At 41.0% G+C, this 18,750-nt stretch overlaps 1 protein-coding gene across 1 annotated transcript; it reads right to left on the bottom strand.

Moving 5' to 3' along the window:
- Positions 1–2,054: 2,054 nt before the first annotated feature.
- On the bottom strand, positions 2,055–17,773 carry LOC117522035 (cytoplasmic dynein 1 intermediate chain 2-like). Its single transcript, XM_034183403.1, is given in 18 exon segments — positions 2,055–2,259; positions 2,376–2,501; positions 7,846–7,986; positions 8,071–8,215; positions 8,492–8,625; positions 8,866–8,979; positions 9,110–9,256; positions 10,567–10,692; positions 10,882–10,981; positions 11,071–11,233; positions 12,514–12,603; positions 12,689–12,816; positions 13,008–13,070; positions 13,392–13,476; positions 13,864–13,933; positions 13,935–13,982; positions 14,109–14,221; positions 17,657–17,773. Coding segments are annotated over 17 exon segments (1,893 nt in total). The 5' UTR covers positions 14,220–14,221; positions 17,657–17,773; the 3' UTR covers positions 2,055–2,157.
- Between the last annotated feature and the right edge of the window lie 977 nt (positions 17,774–18,750).

The raw sequence follows: 18,750 nt of genomic DNA, 5'->3' as shown, positions 1-18,750 counted from the left end.
TTATTTGCAAGAATCTCCCGCAAAGTCCATCTGTTAAATAAAAGACTTGCAGAAGAGGTTACAATTTACCAAAGAACACATCAACTGGTGGCCTAAAGAGAAATGGAGGAATATTTTGTGGACTGATGAGTAAAATTGTTCTTTTTGGGTCTAAGGGCCGCAAACAGTTTGTGAGATGACCCCCAAACTCTGAATTCAAGCCACAGTTCACAGTGAAGCATGGTGGCGCAAGCATCATGATATGGGCATGTTTCTCCTACTATGGTGTTGGGCCTATATATCGCATACCAGTATCATGGATCAGTTTGGATATGTCAAAATACTTGAAGAGGTCATGTTGCCTTATGATGAAGAGGACATGCCGTTGAAATGGGTGTTTCAACAAGACAATGACCCCAAGCACACTAGTAAACGAGCAAAATCTTGGTTCCAAACAAACAAAATTAATGCCTCACAGATGTGAAGAAATCATGAAAAACTGTGGTTATACAACTAAATACTAGTTTAGTGATTCACAGGATTGCTAAAAAAGCAGTTTGAACATAATAGTTTTGAGCATCAACAGCAGATGCTACTATTATTGTGAACACCCCCTTTTCTACTTTTTTTTTTACTAATAGCCCAATTTCATAGCCTTAAGAGTGTGCATATCATGAATGCTTGGTCTTGTTGGATTTGTGAGAATCTACTGACTCTACTGGTACCTTGTTTCCCATGTAACAATAAGAAATATACTCAAAACCTGGATTAATCTTTTTAGTCACATAGCACTACTATTATTCTGAACACTACTGTAAATGTTGTAAGGTCTTGGTGGAAAAGGGAAGCAGAAGCCAGATGGAGAACTGCTCCTCTGGCAGTGTCATGCACTGTGCTTTAATTGGGTATACGTATAGTGCACCTCGAAAGTATTCACAGCACTTCACTTTTTCCACGTTATGTTGCAGCCTTATTCCAAAATGTATGAAATGTATTTTTCCCCTCAAAATTCTGCACACAATACCCCATAATGGCAATGTGGAAAAAAAAATGTGTATATATTTTTCAGATATAACGACCCACAGTTGACAGTGCATGTCAGAGCACAAACCAAGCATGAAGTCAAAGGAATTGTCTGTAGACTTCCAAGACAGGATTGTGTTTAGGCACAAATCTGGGGAAGGGTACAGAAACATTTCTACTGCTTTGAAGCTCCCAATGAGCACAGTGACCTCCTTCATCTGGACATGGAAGAAGAAGTCTGGATAGTTTCTTATTTTTAAGAAATTTGCAAAAACAGTAATTAAAAAAAAACTTTAATGTTGTCATTACGGGGTGTTGTGAGTAGAATTTTGAGGGGAAAAATGTATTTACTCCATTTTGGAATAAGGCTGTAACACAAAATGTGGAGCACTGTGAATATTTTCTGGATGCACTGTATTTCTGGATTCATTCTGATGAACAGGTGTTAGAGTGATGCAATATTGGTTATGATGTAACTGTTGTCTTAGTGAAGAAACTTGCTGTCCACCTTATATTTCACATATAGACGGATATCGACCTCTCCAGGTCAGGTGTTGAGGAGATTCGTTGACTGCTGATGTGCTGGCCATGCCCATACATTATAAAGTGCCAGACACTGATCAAGGGATCAGTGCTGCTGTTCTCTTGAGACAATCCCAACATGATAAAGAGCATTTAGTTATGATGTAAATGTTATTCATGAAGAGACTGTATGAGAAACAGGTTCCTGAAATTACTGTAATCTGAGGCAATCATTATGTTGATGTCAAGCACCAGTGTGGCTAAATGTTTGCAATAAAATTTGTTATAGACAGATGATCCACTTGTTCTGACTTAAAAGATGTGAATGCTTACAGTAACAGTCTTGAAAATGACAAACCGATGAATTTCTGTACATGGACTGTGCAACAGTTTTATGAACAGACAGATTTTGGAGTTCCGCTGCTCTCACAGAACTTACTGCCAAGAAGCAAGAAGGCTGTTTTTTTTTTTTTTTTTTTTTAAGGTAACTTTGCAGAGCGACAGACTCCAGACGTTCAAAGGGACACAGCAGTTTAGAATGCTGAGTAACGTGTCGTCGTGACACCTGAGCTGGAGAGGTCAAACCCCACACACCTTAAATACAGGGTGGAGAAAGTCTCCGTATGTTAAACATCACACGTTGGCCAGTTCTTCTGCTTCATCTCTGTTCTCGTTGATCTCTGCTAGTGTTCTGACAAAGCGTGTCCACTCATCAGCGCGGGGCACACAGATTTGCTGCAGTATGAAAAGAGGCAATTAGAGTCACCTGGATATCTCAATCTGATTCACAAAATGGAACTGAAAATTTTCTTAAAAGGTCATTACTGAAGGAGAACCAACAGGATGTCTACCTCCCCAACATCATAGACCTGCACCTGCCCTTCAGAGTCCCCAATGGCAATCTCTCTTCCAGAGTGAGCCCACCTCACACGGTTCAGTGCTGGCATCCCCTCCACACACACACTGGCAGTGGGGACCTAAAACACACCAAATATTTTACAATCAAGCAGACTCCTGTTTGCTCAGGGGTGTTGGGATTCTGCTATAAAGCTGCTTTGTGCCTCAATGTCACTGTCACTACAGTGTTGTGTATGAAAGAAGGGACAAGTCACTTTCAAATAAAAGCACTGGCAATTTTCCAACATAAGCATATCAGTATTTCTGTAAAAATTCCTTCACCATTTCATAAATTCATTAATAACAAAGTCATCTGCAGGAGAGATCCTGTGGATGACATACTTTTAGTTCTATGATACTGTAAGAAATCCATTTAGAAGAGGCACAAAGGAGTCTGGATCAGGAATGTGGAAGTATATGTCACAAAAACCAAATGTACTTAGGGTTTTTGTTTACACAACTTTGAGGTAAGAAGCCACCTGTGAAATCCCATGATGAGGTCTGAAGTGTAATTTGATGTGGAGAATTTCTGTGCAAACATTTGCATATTGATGCAATTCTCTTGTGAACACAATGACATGGTATTTACAAAGTACAGACTTGCAATGCATCTGGAAAGTATTCACACCGCTTCACTTTTTCCACATTTTATGTTAGTGTTATTCCAAAATTGAATAAATTCATTTTTCCCCTTACAATTCTACTCACAACACCCCATAATGATAACATGAAAAGTTATTTGGAAACTTTTGCAAATTTATTAAAAATAAACATAAGAAATTGCATGTACATAAGTATTTGTACCCTTTGTTCAATACTTTGTTGATGCACCTTTAGCCGCAATTACAGCCTCAAGATTTGTTGAATATGATACCACAAGCTTGGTGCACCAATCGTGCAGTTTTGCACATTCCTGTTTGTGGCACCTCTCAAGTTCCATCAGGATGGATGGGTAGCATCAGTGCACAGCCATTTTCAGATCTCTCCAGAGATGTTCAAACAGATTCAGGTCTGGGCTCTGGCTGGGTCACTCCAGGACATTCGCAGAGTTGTCCTGAAGCCACTACTTTGACATCTTGGCTGTGTGCTTAGGGTCACTGTATTGCTGAAAGTTGAACCGTCACTGTAGTCTGAGGTCAAGAGCGCTCTGGAGCAAGTTTTCATCCAGCAGGTCTCTGTACATCGCTGCATTCATCTTTCCCTCAATCCTAACTAGTCTCCCAGTTCCTGCTGCTGAAAAACATCCCCACAGCATGATGCTGCCACCACCATGCTTCACTGTAGGGATGGTGCCTGGTTATGTCCAAACACGACGCCTGGCATTCACGCCAAAGAGTTCAATCTTTGTCTCATCAGACCAGAGAATTTTGTTTCTCATGGTCTGAGAGTCCTTCAGGTGCCTTTTGGAAAACTCAAGCTGGGCTGCCATGTGCCTTTTACAACCCCTGGCAAAAATTATGGAATCACCGGCCTCGGAGGATGTTCATTCACAGTTGTTTAATTTTGTAGAAAAAAAGCAGATCACAGACATGACACAAAACTAAAGTCATTTCAAATGGCAATTTTCTGGCTTTAAGAAACACTATAAGAAATCAAGAAAAAAAATTGTGGCAGTCAGTAACGGTTACTTTTTTAGACCAAGCAGAGGGAAAAAAATATGGAATCACTCAATTCTGAGGAAAAAAATTATGGAATCATGAAAAACAAAAGAACGCTCCAACACATCACTAGTATTTTGTTGCACCACCTCTGGCTTTTATAACAGCTTGCAGTCTCTCAGGCATGGACTTAATGAGTGACAAACAGTACTCTTCATCAATCTGGCTCCACCTTTCTCTGATTGCTGTTGCCAGATCAGCTTTGCAGGTTGGAGCCTTGTTATGGACCATTTTCTTCAACTTCCACCAAAGATCTTCAATTGGATTAAGATCCGGACTATTTGCAGGCCATGACATTGACCCTATGTGTCTTTTTGCAAGGAACGTTTTCACAGTTTTTGCTCTATGGCAAGATGCATTATCATCTTGAAAAATGATTTCATCATCCCCAAACATCCTTTCAATTGATGGGATAAGAAAAGTGTCCAAAATATCAACGTAAACTTGTGCATTTATTGATGATTTAATGACAGCCATCTCCCCAGTGCCTTTACCTGACATGCAGCCCCATATCATCAATGACTGTGGAAATTTACATGTTCTCTTCAGGCAGTCATCTTTATAAATCTCATTGGAACGGCACCAAACAAAAGTTCCAGCATCATCACTTTGCCCAATGCAGATTCGAGATTCATCACTGAATATGACTTTCATCCAGTCATCCACAGCCCACGATTGCTTTTCCTTAGCCCATTGTAACCTTGTTTTTTTTCTGTTTAGGTGTTAATGATGGCTTTCGTTTAGCTTTTCACAGTTCGGTCACAGACGTTGACTCCAGTTTCCTCCCATTCGTTCCTCATTTGTTTTGTTGTGCATTTTCGATTTTGGGGACATATTGCTTTAAGTTTTCTGTCTTGACGCTTTGATGTCTTCCTTGGTCTACCAGTATGTTTGCCTTTAACAACCTTCCCATGTTGTTTGTATTTGGTCCAGAGTTTAGACACAGCTGACTGTGAACAACCAACATCTTTTGCAACATTGCGTGATGATTTACCCTCTTTTAAGAGTTTGATAATCCTCTCATTTGTTTCAATTGACATTTCTCGTGTTGGAGCCATGATTCATGTCAGTCCACTTGGTGCAACAGCTCTCCAAGGTGTGATCACTCCTTTTTAGATGCAGACTAACGAGCAGATCTGATTTGATGCAGGTGTTAGTTTTGGGGATGAAAATTTACAGGGTGATTCCATAATTTATTCCTCAGAATTGAGTGAGTCCATATTTTTTTCCCTCTGCTTGGTCTAAAAAAGTAACCGTTACTGACTGCCACAATTTTTTTTCTTGATTTCTTATAGTGTTTCTTAAAGCCAGAAAATTGCCATTTGAAATGACTTTAATTTTGTGTCATGTCTGTGATCTGCTTTTTTTCTATAAAATTAAACAACTGAATGAACATCCTCCGAGGCCGGTGATTCCATAATTTTTGCCAGGGGTTGTACTAAAGAGTGGCTTCTGTCTGACCACTGTACCATACAGGGCTGATTGGTGGATTGCTGCAGAGATGGTTGTCCTTCTGGAAGGTTTTCCTCTCTCCACAGAGGAATGTTGGCGCCACTATGCTCACTGGGACCTTCAAAACAGTATTTGTGCATCAACACAATCCTGTCTCTAAAGTCTACAGACAATTCATTTGACTTCATGCTTGGTTTGTGCTCTGACATGTGCTTTCAACTGTGCGACCTTATATGGAGACAGGTGTGTGTCTTTGCAAATCATATCCAATCAACTGAATTTACCCCAGGTGGACTTCAATTAAGCTGTAGAAACATCTCAAGGATGATCAGTGGAAACAGGATGCACCTGAGCTCAGTTTTGAGCTACATAGCAAAGGCCGTGAATACTTACGTACACGTGATTTCTTAATTTTATTTTTAATAAATTTGCAAAAATCTCAAGAAAAAAAGAAGCTTTTTTTTCAAATTGTCATTATGGGGTATTGTGTGTAGATGTCTGAGGAGAAAACAAAAAAAAGAATTTCATCCATTTGGAATAAGACTGGAACATAACAAAATGTGGAAAAAGTGAAGCACTGTGAATATCTTCCAGATACACTGTAATGAGACAGTAGGTGATTCAAGGGCCTCAGTTTCTTTACTTTAGCTTTTTTATTTGTGTGTGCGTGCATGCGTGTGTGTGTGTGTGTAGTTGTCAGCCTAGTTATTTGTAATCTGTGTTAAAAGGAAGTAGTCTTGGCTGCGTGCCTCAGACCAAAGTGGCCATGATCCCCCTGGTGAGCTATACAGGTACTGCAGACAGGTGATGAGAGGTAATTAAAAAGAAATAACTTGATTTACAATTTTGTATCAAAGCTTAAAATTCCATAAACATGATTTTTTTTATGTAATAAGTAAAACAAAGCCATGGAATTTAAATTACTGTATGTATTATTTTTTCATTTAGCTAACCCAGTTAACACATATCTGGAAATGCTTCATCTTAGTTGCATGTGTCAATCAAAATTGTGATTTAACATTTGGGAGGGCCCCTGAAGATTTTTAGACTTCAAAGTGGACCCCAGAATCCTTAGGTTTGGCAATGACTGCTGCCGAGGTTCGTTTCTTTGCAATGTCCTGATTTTAAAAGAATCCTAACACTGCACCTCTTATGCCTGGTTCACACGACAGGATTTTAAAATGATCAAAATCATAGCTCTAACAGGTTTGGTCGTACAGTGTGTGGTGTTCAGCCACATGGTAAGGACAACACCACCACACAGGAACAGATTTCACACCAACATTCTCAGGTCAGACAGGAAATCTCTCAAAATCTCTCGAGATTAAACGTGACTTCAGAGTAAACAAATGGAGATACTTTGTGGACTATTTAAAACAGAGGGAAAAAACAATACAAAAAGAGTGGAAACGGTGCAACCACCAGTCTTTCTGGTAAGTCAGAACAGCTGTTTTGATTTTATTTTCCGCTCCGTACGTCCGTCACCTCGCTTTCTGATTGGCTGCATGTCACATTCAGCAGGCTGCGTGCTCGTTTTGGTCGAGGACACAACACACGCTGCAGTATCGGGCCAAAAAAATCCAATATGTTGAATATCCCCGATTTGCGATCGGAGAGCTCCTGACGTCCTTCCGAGCAGATCAGAGCGCTCTTAACACACCACACACAACAGAAATATCTGATAAGATTATCTTTAGCGTCATCACGATTGTCGGGACATCCTTAAGATTGTCGGAAGGGGAAGATCGGGTCCGATATCGGGCTAATTATCCTGCCGTGTGAACCCGGCCTTAGTAGATGGCAAACACTTGTACAAAGACTGATGGTGTTTCTGGAAAGAGCTATTGCAATGGAGACACGCACATCCAAAACACATAAAAAGGCGTGCAGGACCAAAAAAATATACTAAAGATAGAAACCAAATGATCTGCACAGCCACAGCGCTCCAATACAAAAAGGACGTTATTTAACAATACATGAAAGTAACGTTTCGGGCGACCAGCCCTTCATCAGATGGTCGCCCGAAATGTTACTTTTATGTTTTGTTAAAGTCCTTTTTGTATTGGAGCGCTGTGGATGTGCGGATCATTTGGTTTCTATCTCAGGAAAGAACTGTGCCATAATCCAGCTCCATCTGTGAAAGTGAAACTGTCATGTTAAAAGCATATCCAAAAATCACTTAAAAAAAATCATGCCGCTCCACAGGCTTGCCTTGGAAAGTTAGATTAGGGAATTTTTGCTCATGAGCTCTACTGTTTGGATTTACTGTGAAATCAAGTTTCTTTGCTTTTGGTGAATGTGTGTGTTTGTGTACTTCAGTGTCACTGTTGAGGTTCCACAGGTCCAGGCGTCCAGCTAGGTCCACACAAGCAAACAGAGCAGGGTGTGTTGGAGACCACATGGTGTCGCAAACGTAATCACAACTATCTTCAAAGGAGTACAACGGACGGGTACTCTGCACAAAGACAGACAGCAGAATGTTCATGCTGAGGGACAGGAGCATTTCTGACGGGAGTGCTTGTGTGAGGCTGTGTCTGACCTTAGTGCTCCACAGTTTGACGGTCCAGTCAAAAGAGGATGAGATGAAGAGGTGAGAGAAATCAACAGGTCCTACAGCGCTGTGACAGCTTAGGCCGGTCACCGGGCCGTGGTGGCCCTCAAACACCTCAGTGATGCCAGCTTTACTGTAACATGAACATATTTGCTTTGTAGAACTTCGATGACTTCTGCACCATTTCTGAGAAGCTGCAGAAAGTCTAACCTTCATGATGTATTAAGTATTTTACTGTGTACTAAATGGTAGATACTTCTTGTCTGAAATGTTTGGTCGTGTATTTCTGCTTTTGCTCTGTGAGCAGAAAGACTTTTTACACATCTAGTCTCTTCTTAGAACCCAAATACATCTGTCCTGCAAATACATAGCTCTTGAGTTAAAAGTCCAAATAAAATAAAATGTGCACCTCCCATGACGACAGGCAGTGTAGATGGAGCCATCCTCACTTCCCACCACAAAGTTGTTTACATCACCCAAAGGAAAAGCCATGGAAGTGACAGCCACGGCTTTGCTTTGTTTGAACACCAGCTCCAGACTGTCCTGCATTTAAAACACAAGCAGCAACATGATGATGATGACTGCTTTCACACACGCACCACGAACGGTGAATCAATCATTTACATTTCTGTGAAGCAGAGCTAAAGGAAAATGTTTGAGAAAAAAATGGATTAATATTCTGAGGGCAAAGAACATCCAAAGTAACCTTTAATCTAGAGGGAAGAATTCCACAAGACAAGATAATTGGCACTAATGACAGCATGCCATGACAGTGCACTGTACCTGTGGCTGAGACAGCATGTCCAGGCTCCATGAGCACATCTTTCCATCAGTGGAAATGCTAATCAGGTTGTTAGCATTCTGGGTTCCTACCACGTTCACACAGTAGACTGGGTGCTGGACACAAGACAGTGCAATGAACTGATTTCTCAGAGAATCCACACAAACCTGGAAAAGTCTGCGAGACATACCGTACAGTCAACATTTTGTTAAAAAAGCAAAGTGAGTGTGAGCTCTGGGGCATTACTGTGTGTGCAGCTGCAGACAGAGGCGTCCTCTGCACAGGGGTGCGCTTATTGCTCCTGTTGTCCCACAGGACGATTTGTCCAGAGTACGTCCCACCGACCACCAGGTTGGGATGAAACTTGGCAAAACCAGCTGACATCACCTCCGACTGGAAGAAGAGAAAGAAACTTTAAAAGCAGTTCTTTTCATCATAAGCAGAGCTGATGGCTCTGTGGGACAGTAGCTGGACTACCAATATATACTGTAGACCAGGTTTTGATTCCAAGTGTGTGCATCAGGTAACCTGTTTTGTGTCCTTGGACAAGACACTTAAAATGCATTGTCCCAGTCCACTAATACCATTAGTCCCAGTCCAGCTGGAGAGTAACCTGTGGTGGGCAGTCATGATATTCAAGGTGAGTCGTAAATGCTCATCCACTTCATGCTACAGAATCCTGGGATAGGGGAAACCGGGGCACAGTGAATCACGGGGACAGTGAATTAGTAGCTATATCTGCAAAACTACATATATATTTGCAGCAGTCATGCCATATTTTTATGCATAAAGACATCCCCCTTATAAATTAGTGTTTTGTTTTTGGATACATTAAGGGTAAAACTAAGTGGCAAATGAAGTCAGTTTTTTTCTGTCAAAAGTAAATTTTGTGGATGTCAGTGTCTTTGTATTTATTTCTCACAACAGAGGAAAGGTGGCACAAAAAAATTATTAGTTAGAAGACTACGCTGTCCAACTGATAAGCATGTGTTATGTCTTCTCCAGACTATCAGCTATTTGATAACATGACTCATGTGTGTCACATGCACCCGGGGCACAGTGAATCGGGCACAGTGAATCAGTCTAGAAAGTGATTTACTAAGCCCCAGTATCGAGTGGGTGACAAATATTACTTGTTGAAGCTTACACATTTATTTTTCCATGAATTATTTCTATAATTTGTGTATATAAACAACTGTTTTCACGTTTGAACAGAAATTATGACAGTTGTATTTATAATAGTTTCTAAAGGTCTTATATCACTAGATAAGACACTCACACATTACATAGCTGGTTTGCTGGATTCTAGTTTGTATATGCATCAGCATATATTTAATAATTTTGAAGAAATCTTTATAATCATGTGTTTTTTCATTATATTCTAAGTTGATTCACTGTGCCCCATGAATTAGTGTCCGGGGCACAGTGAATCAAAAATTTTAAAATCGATTTTAAAGACCAGTAAATTACACTTGGGGAGAACTAAAAAACACAGCCTTATAAACGATAACTTGCTGTATTAAATCCACAACAGAATGACCTAAACCTATGCATTATGTGTTTATGCTGCCACAAAACAACATTTTTGATCCACTGTGCCCCGGCTTCCCCTACGTACTGGCACCAATGGACCTCAGGGCTTATATAGAACTTACTTCTCTCTGTTTTATACAGCAAAGTCATTAAAATAACCTTTCTCCTACCTGACAGTGGAAGATGTACTCAGGTGTTTCCTTCTTGTACTTCATGTTCCAAACCAGCGCCACACCATCAGGCTCATGGGGAGCATCCTCGTTGTTGTTATATGAAGCCACCAGCAGCTCTGGATACTGAGGGGAACATAGCGTTCATGAATACAGATGAAAAACAAGGGTTCAAAAGCAACGATAGGTCCACAATCTATTCAAAAGTCATCTCATGTATTAATCCAAATCTTAACTTAACAGGCAATGCTACTCGAGTATCTCACAAAATCAGGGTGATGAATTTCCTGTTAATCAATAACAAGCACATCGTACCTGAGGGGACCAATCGAGACAGGTGACCACTCTGTTTTTAGTCCAGCGCTCCTCTAAAAACCGCCGGTTCAGAACCAGCTTTGTGCCTGCTTGCATGTCACTGAGAGGAATACACACATGCACACGGTTCTGTCTATCATTCATTTCTATCTCATCATTTATGCCAAATGTCTTTTTTATTTGCCTCACCCCTCCTTGTCCTCAAGATCTCTCCCGCTATAGTCAAAGCAGATGTCAACCTGCTCGGCAAGTGCTCTCTCCACAATCCTGCTTCCACGCTCAAAAAAGGACAAGAACTCCTCTGAGTGGAGGACCTGGAGCTTCTCCTCTTCAGTCAGCTCCTTTGGTGTGTCTACACAAGGACAGTGGAAGAAGTCGTGTAAAAAAAAAAAAAGTTTTCCTTACCTGCACTTGCTTCATCTGAACCGGTTTTAATACCATGATAAACCTTTTAATGACAGTTTGCACTGTAACTGACAAATTTGGATATCCAATTGAATCGTCCAAATCTTGGGGAAATTGAAGTGTCACTTGTCACCGGTAACAAAACATAACTCTACCTAATGATTAAACTGTTGATTATTCTGGCAATTAATTGATTAGTATGTGGAATAAACCCCCCCCCCCCCCCCCCCCAAAAAAAAATGCAGTGGGGAAAAATTGATTATTATTATAATAACTTGTCTGACAGACCAAGAAACACCAGACCCTGTCAGTGTTACATTTTTACTTGATAAACATGAATAAATTGGTTTATTACTTTTCTCTCATACCATTAATCAACAAGAATGGGCACTCGGAGTGCAACACCTGAACATTTGTGCCTTACATGACACAGATTCATGCAAATTCTTTTGTTGTGAATCAGTGACATAATATGTTTCTTAGTGGCCTTGACATCAGTTCTGTCCAAAACTGAACCATTTTATCCTTGACTAACACACACCCTTCCACCAATTTTAAACCACACTGGCTCCAAAATGTTTGAGTTAAACAGTTACGACCTTGCATCTGACCTTGACACACATTCAAAGGCCACATGACCAATGAAAATGTTAATTTAGTTCATACTGGTGTTTAGCAGCAACCATAATTCTATCTTTAACCAACTCCTCAAAATAGCCTTTCAAAATATCATTGGGCTCTTACTGTGACCTTGACTTTTACAGATTTTTCTCAGAATGAAGCCATTGGGTCCCTGATTGATCCTCAATAATTCAACAATGTTTAGTCCTATACAGATCAAAACTCAGGGCCAAAAACAATACCCCACATGCGTTAATGCTGCAGGGGGTGTAATTAGTTTCATTTCAGCTTCATAACAGCATTTCATGGTTTTCACCTTCGCACAGGTTATCAAAGTTTTAAAACTTTCCAGTAATTCTCCACAGTAAACAACTAATTAGTATTTTGAGCTGAGTTGTGTTGATAAGAAACCAAAATAAATAAAGACTGGGGAAACAACAAAACCTTCTTGGGTAAAAAAAAACAAAAACAAGGGAGTACAAAGTGGCCAAAAAGTAAAAAATAAATAAATAAATAAAAAAAACAGTATTTTCATTAATTCAAATTACTCTAACTGTGAAAATAAAGTCACAAAATAATATAATATATCAAAAGTTAAATCTTTACCCTCTTCCTCCAGTCCATCCTGTTCATCTTTTTCCTCCTGGGTGTCCTCTGCTGGTGGTGGGACAGTTATCTCCTCATCCTCATCCTCTTCTGAAACACAGATTTGAGTTGGATTCAAATCTAATTCAAAGTGAAATCTCAGGTGAGCAGAGAGGCTGTATCGATGTTGGTTTACCTGCTTTTTGATCGGTGTTTGTCAGTGCCACAGAGGGCGTCTGCGTTTCCTTGGAGTAAGACACCATCTCCTTTGGGACAAAGTCCACCTGTGTCAGTTTGGACATGCAAAGCCTCACTGCTCCTCGCCTACACACACACACATGCACACAAAGGACATACATGTAGTTTTGCAGTACAGCCACATCATCTTGAGATATAAATGTCGTACACCCATATTACCAACACATTCACACACGTACAGAATGAAGCCACAACAACTACAACACAAATAATTTTCCAGTGACAAAATTAGGAAGAGGAGAGAAGAGGAGCAGTACCCCATCAGCTCAGAGTCGGAGTGAAGTTGCAGAGTTGAGGGGTCAGAATCCCAATGCAATGTCCTTAAACAGCCAAACCACCACATGTTAGTTAGACAGGATGGAGAAAGACAGGCAAGAGGGATATAAAAAAAAGGAATGGAAAAATGTAACCAAACGTAGACAAAGATGAAAAAATTTAGATGTACAAAAAGAAAGGGACAGAGACAGGGAGAAGAGCGAGTGTTATTTGAGAAGGGTGCCAGAAAAGTGACAAGACAAATAGGAGACAGGTCAGATTTCATAAGTAGTGTAATTACTGCTTTAAGACAAACATTTGGCATGCAGGTACGACTTCACAGCATTTAACATGAACTGAACATCGCTTCATTCTCCCACACAGACCTGGGTCCTATGTTTCCATCCACAGAGTCTTGGCTTCCTGCATCGCTGCCCACTGATTTGTTGGAGGGAGACATGGGGGCGGGGACTAGGTAGTGAAACAGACATGTATCTTCTGTTACTACCCTCAGGGGCTGAACTGTTGTTTGTGTGTTAGAGAGAGTGAGCGAGGGAGCGAGTGAAGGTGTGAGGGAGGTGCACATGTGAGAGTGTCAGTTGAACAGGTTTGCATGAAGTGATGAGGACAAAACAAAAAGGACAGACAAAGGGAAGAGAAAAGAGAATGAAAATAAATGGCAAGCAGGTTCTGTGTGTTGTGCATAAAAAGCTCATGTTGGTGTGAAGGTAGAAAACAAGCGAGAGAGCAGAGTTAGTGGAGGATTTTGTGAAGACTGCAAATCAATTGAGAAACTACTCATGAATGAAGAGGGGACGAGTGAAGGTGAAAAGTAGAAGAGAAGTACGGTGTGTTTACCGTGCGCTGTCTCCGGGGTGATCCCAACGCTCTGCAGTAGAGCCTCAGCCTCCCTCCTCTTCCTCTCCAGGGTCAGAATCGTCATGACTGTCCGCCTCCATGCCGCGCTTCGAGTCCCCCTGCAGAACAAGGAGCACGGCACCTCAGCATGGATCCATATCTCCATCACACTGAAAAGCCTGCAGCTACAGTCAAACCGGGAAGCTCAGATGGGAACTAAAAAGAATGTACATGATTCTACTCACTACATCCTTCTTTTTCTTCTCCTCCTCTTTTCTCTTCTTTTCCTCTCGAATCTGTGCAATACGTTGCTTCTTTCTCTCTAGCTCAGCCTTCAGCTCGCTCTTGTCAGACATAGCTGTAGGAAGGAAGGCAACGTTATGACAGTTAAAGATAATGAGGTACAAACTGAAACATGCCACCTCCCTTCTTTTTGCATTATAATTGTTATTTTACCCTCTCTTTTTTAAAATCAGTTACACATACATACGTCTTCAACCACTTCAGTTACACAAACAGAGTTTAATTGACTAAGATCCCATATCATGAGTGCTTAATAGCATGGGCGCTCCAAATCTTTGTGTGCTGGGCTGGTGAATGTTTTGCGAATGATTTACAAACAATAATCGCACATATTACAGTGGGTGGTAAGTTGAAGTTGACAGCAGCATGTAAACAAGGATTTTGCAAATGTTAATGACCGTTAAGCGCAAAATAAAACTCATCAGCCACTAGCAGATATGTCCATAAAAAGACAAACACTTACCTATGAAATGAACATGTAATTTATTACCAATTCAAAAATGAATGTGCCTTCAAAATTATTTGTCTGTACTATGGTAAACAAAGATATCTTGAATAAATATATTAATTATTATTATTATTATTATTGTTGTTGTTACTAAACAATTAGGCAAAGATCTTCAAATCCACTTTCCTGTGACAGGGGTGTTTTTCACAGAACATCGACTGACTCCAGTGTAAATATGTGTAAATAGCGTTACATGAACATAGCTCAACTATGTCCCTGTGGAACAACTACAACTTTGTACCCTCGAGTGGACAAACCCCAAACTGCATAGTTATGAAGGCAAACAAGTTAAAGTGAGAATACACACTAGTTTGCACATTTGAAAGACACGCTCCTCAGTTTGCAGTTAGTAAATCAGCATGCACATTTTTTTTTTGCAGGATCTTTTGTGTTTGTGTCTGTTATTACAAATACAAATCTTTAGTATTTCAAAATGTTTAAAGTTACAGGCCCTGTCGTCTGTAACAACATAGTATGTCCTTTTGTTGACACATCTGTACACAAGCAATAGTGCATGTTCAGACCCGACACTACTGTCTGAGAATCATCATTCACTTGCGCTTTATTGTATGTTTAATCACCCGGGGAGTAAATCAAGTGGAATGTTAGAAAACATTTGCTCGGAAAGAGGGCCTTTCATACTGCAAGCATTGAGGGTGTTAGACGCATTGCGGATCGCTCTATAAACCAAGTAATGTTGCCCCATTTAGCATGCTATCCAGGGTTTTCGTGTATCCCATAATCCCTTGTGCGCCAGAGAGTCGCTGCAGTCAAAACAACATAGAGAATCCACATGATGACAATTGTAAATGAATATTATACTACAAAAATGTATTTTTTATGCTTTTCATCACATTAATAAGAAACTGCATGCATGATACCCTGAAAACTTGCTAAAACAATTATAACGAATAATCCATGTCTGCTACGTTAATCTGTGTGGAATTTAATAAACACAAACCGAATTTCAGACATATTATATATATTAGTCTGGAACAAAGAGGACAAACAGTGTTGTAAAGAACAATAATCAGACGTTAAAGAGCAAACTTCAACTTTCCCCCAGAACGACATGATCAGGAAGCGAGCATCGCTCACAGCAGATCCCACTGAAAATAACGGAGAGACAGCCTGTGATTCTCTCATGTTTACATAAAACAAACACAATAACAACGTCTATAAACCCAGAGAATATATTCATAAGAGTTTTAGGCAAAACATAAAAATAGTTTTATGTTGCGATGTTAATGCTGTTGTCCATGTGCAGCGGTTAAAGTGCAGCATGATCAGAGCGTCTCAATGCAGTTCTCAATGTTACTGAGATCTTGCAGCGCAGCGACCTCTCTGAGGTTTTGTGGGATTTGAAACCTGAAAAGGGCGGATACCTTCCTTTTGACAGACTATGGAACAATGCTCAGAAACACAGGTGTTGCAAAGGTTTTGAAATGTTCCAGAACACTGTTTGGAGTATGTCCTGTTAACCTCCAAAACATGAATCAGCTGCAAATTGTGAATTATCCACAAACCGTTAATTGCAAAACGTGAATACTGAAAAAATATCTCCTGAAACATGAAGGCAGGTCTCACAAAACGTGAACGCAGGTCTCACAAAACGTGAATATCATTCATTCATTCATTCATCTTCTACCGATTAGTCAAATTAAGGGTCATGGGGGGCTGGGAGCCTATCCAGCAGTCATAGGGCGCAAGGCGGGGTACACCCAGGACAGGACGCCAGTCTGTCGCAGGGCCACAAACAGACAAACAAACACAGACACACACACCTACGGACAATTTCAAAGATTCCAATCCACCTAACCCGCATGTCTTTGGATGTGGGAGGAAACCGGAGCACCCGGAGGAAACCCACGCAAACACGGGAGAACATGCAAACTCCACGTGAATATCCACCCATCCATCCATGCCATTTTCTTCCGCTTTATCCGGAGTCGGGTCGCGGGGGCAGCAGCTCAAGCAAAGCCGCCCAGACCTCCCGATCCACACACACCTCCCCCAGCTCCTCCGGGGGAACCCTAAGGCGTTCCCAAGCCAGCTGAGAGATGTAAGCCCTCCAGCGTGTCCTGGTCTTCCCGGGGCCTCACAAAAAAATATCATTCATGATATAGTTTTTCAGATTCGGATTCAGTTTACGGATCAATTATGTTCCGAAATCTTGATTGAAAACCCTATCACTGGCAAAAAAAAATAAAAAATGTTTTTTTTTTTTGGGGGGGGGGGGGGGGGGGGGGTCACTACAACTGGTGAGGTGGGGAGGTGAGCCCAGAGTGGGCTCTCCCTTCTGGTGTCAAAATTAATGTTTGTGAAAAAGGTATGTTATTTGGGGTATCATAGGCTTTCATTTCCAACATTTTGCACCCCACCCCAAATCATAGTCTCAAAATTCCAAAGGGATCTTGATTACACGCCCATGGTCTAACTGGTTTGATGTGTGAATCAGCAGTGAGTCCTGATGGTCCAGGGCCTGTCACACTGCTAGCAAGCATGTGAACACAAGAGACTTTTGGAAAACCAAGACTTCTTTGTCAATTTCCAGCATCAGGATGCCATCACTAAAATGGCTTTTGGGCTGTAGGTCAGCACTAAAGCGGCTGTCCGCATTTTAACATCATATTATTGCAGTAATTGAATTCAAACATTAGCTTACATGAGGTCACTGCAGACAACAGATACAGTGGTTTTAATATTTTCCTAAAATGCTCATTACTTCACCCAGAAACCGAAGTAAAGAAACAAAATATTATGAGCTAATTTTGTGCACCCTTCTTCCTTCCATTATCCTGCGCGCAGAATTTGTCACACGCGTTTATAACAATCTAATTACCGGCTAACTGGACAGCTAGCATTAGCATGCTAATCATCATGGAAGCCGGCGAGCCGAATGGTAGCATCCGAATAAAACCCTGAGCAAGAGATTTCCCAAACTCATCTTAAACTCCGAAGTTATGGCATAAAGTACAATACCTGATGTCAACTGTGATTTTTACGCAGGTAAGAGACAATTAAATCCAATGTATGGCCGGTTAACTCTGTGGTCAAGTGATGGAGAAAAGCTGATGATGCTGGAAGCACGGATCTATATAAATGGAAGCACGGATCTATATAAAAGGTGCACAGCCCATCCAGGACCACGAGAGGGCACTATGACGGAGCTGCTTAAGACGGGTGTAGTAATATGGCTGCTTTATTTCCCTAGATACGTGGATCAGCGCAGCGAAAGGTTTGATGTTTTATATCATATGAGGGAAAAAAAATTACTTTTTGTAAAAAATCGCTGTAATTTGGCAAAATAATAATAGTAATAATAATGGTGCATGAAAGGTGAACACACCAAAAGTACCTTGTCATTCAGTCAAAAGTAAATATGGATGAAAAAAGTCTTAAAAGAACCTAAACCAAACCAAAAACCCAGACGCGTGAAATACCAAAGAAACAAACCAAAAGGTGCACACTACATAAAAATAATTATTATCAACACTAAAAAAGTAACCAGAATAATTAAACCAAACTGTGAAGCTGAAATAACTGAATAATGAAATGTAGAAACTAATGTGACGGGAGGACCTATCTTTGTGGCCAGGACGGCGGTGGGATTCAAACACCGGATTGCTCGAACTGAAGACCAAAACTCTACCAGGTCAGCCAAAGGGGAATTCCCATTAGCCAAGCTAGCAGGAACATCTTCAATCCGGACTTCACCCTGCTACACTAACAAGAAGAAACAAACCACTCATCACTCAGTCATCTTCAACCGCTTATCTGGTATCGGGTCGCAGGGTGCAACAGCTCTAGCAGGGGACCCCAGACTCCCCTTTCCCATGCCACATTGACCACCTCTGTCTGTGGGATGCTGAGGCATTTGCGCCGATTCTCCGGCCAGCCTCACACTCCATTGTCCCCTCACTCGTGAACAAGACCCCAAGGTACTTGAACTCTTTCACTTGGGGCAAGACCATATTCCCTACCTGTAGTAGGCAATCCATTGGTTTCCTGCTGAGAACCATGGCCTCAGATTTAGAGGTCCTGATCTTCATCTCAGCGCTCATACTCGGCTGCAA

The sequence above is a fragment of the Thalassophryne amazonica genome, chromosome 12, assembly GCF_902500255.1.
Source record: "Thalassophryne amazonica chromosome 12, fThaAma1.1, whole genome shotgun sequence".
NCBI lineage: Eukaryota > Metazoa > Chordata > Actinopteri > Batrachoidiformes > Batrachoididae > Thalassophryne > Thalassophryne amazonica.
This window is presented reverse-complemented; position numbering and strand designations above follow the sequence as displayed.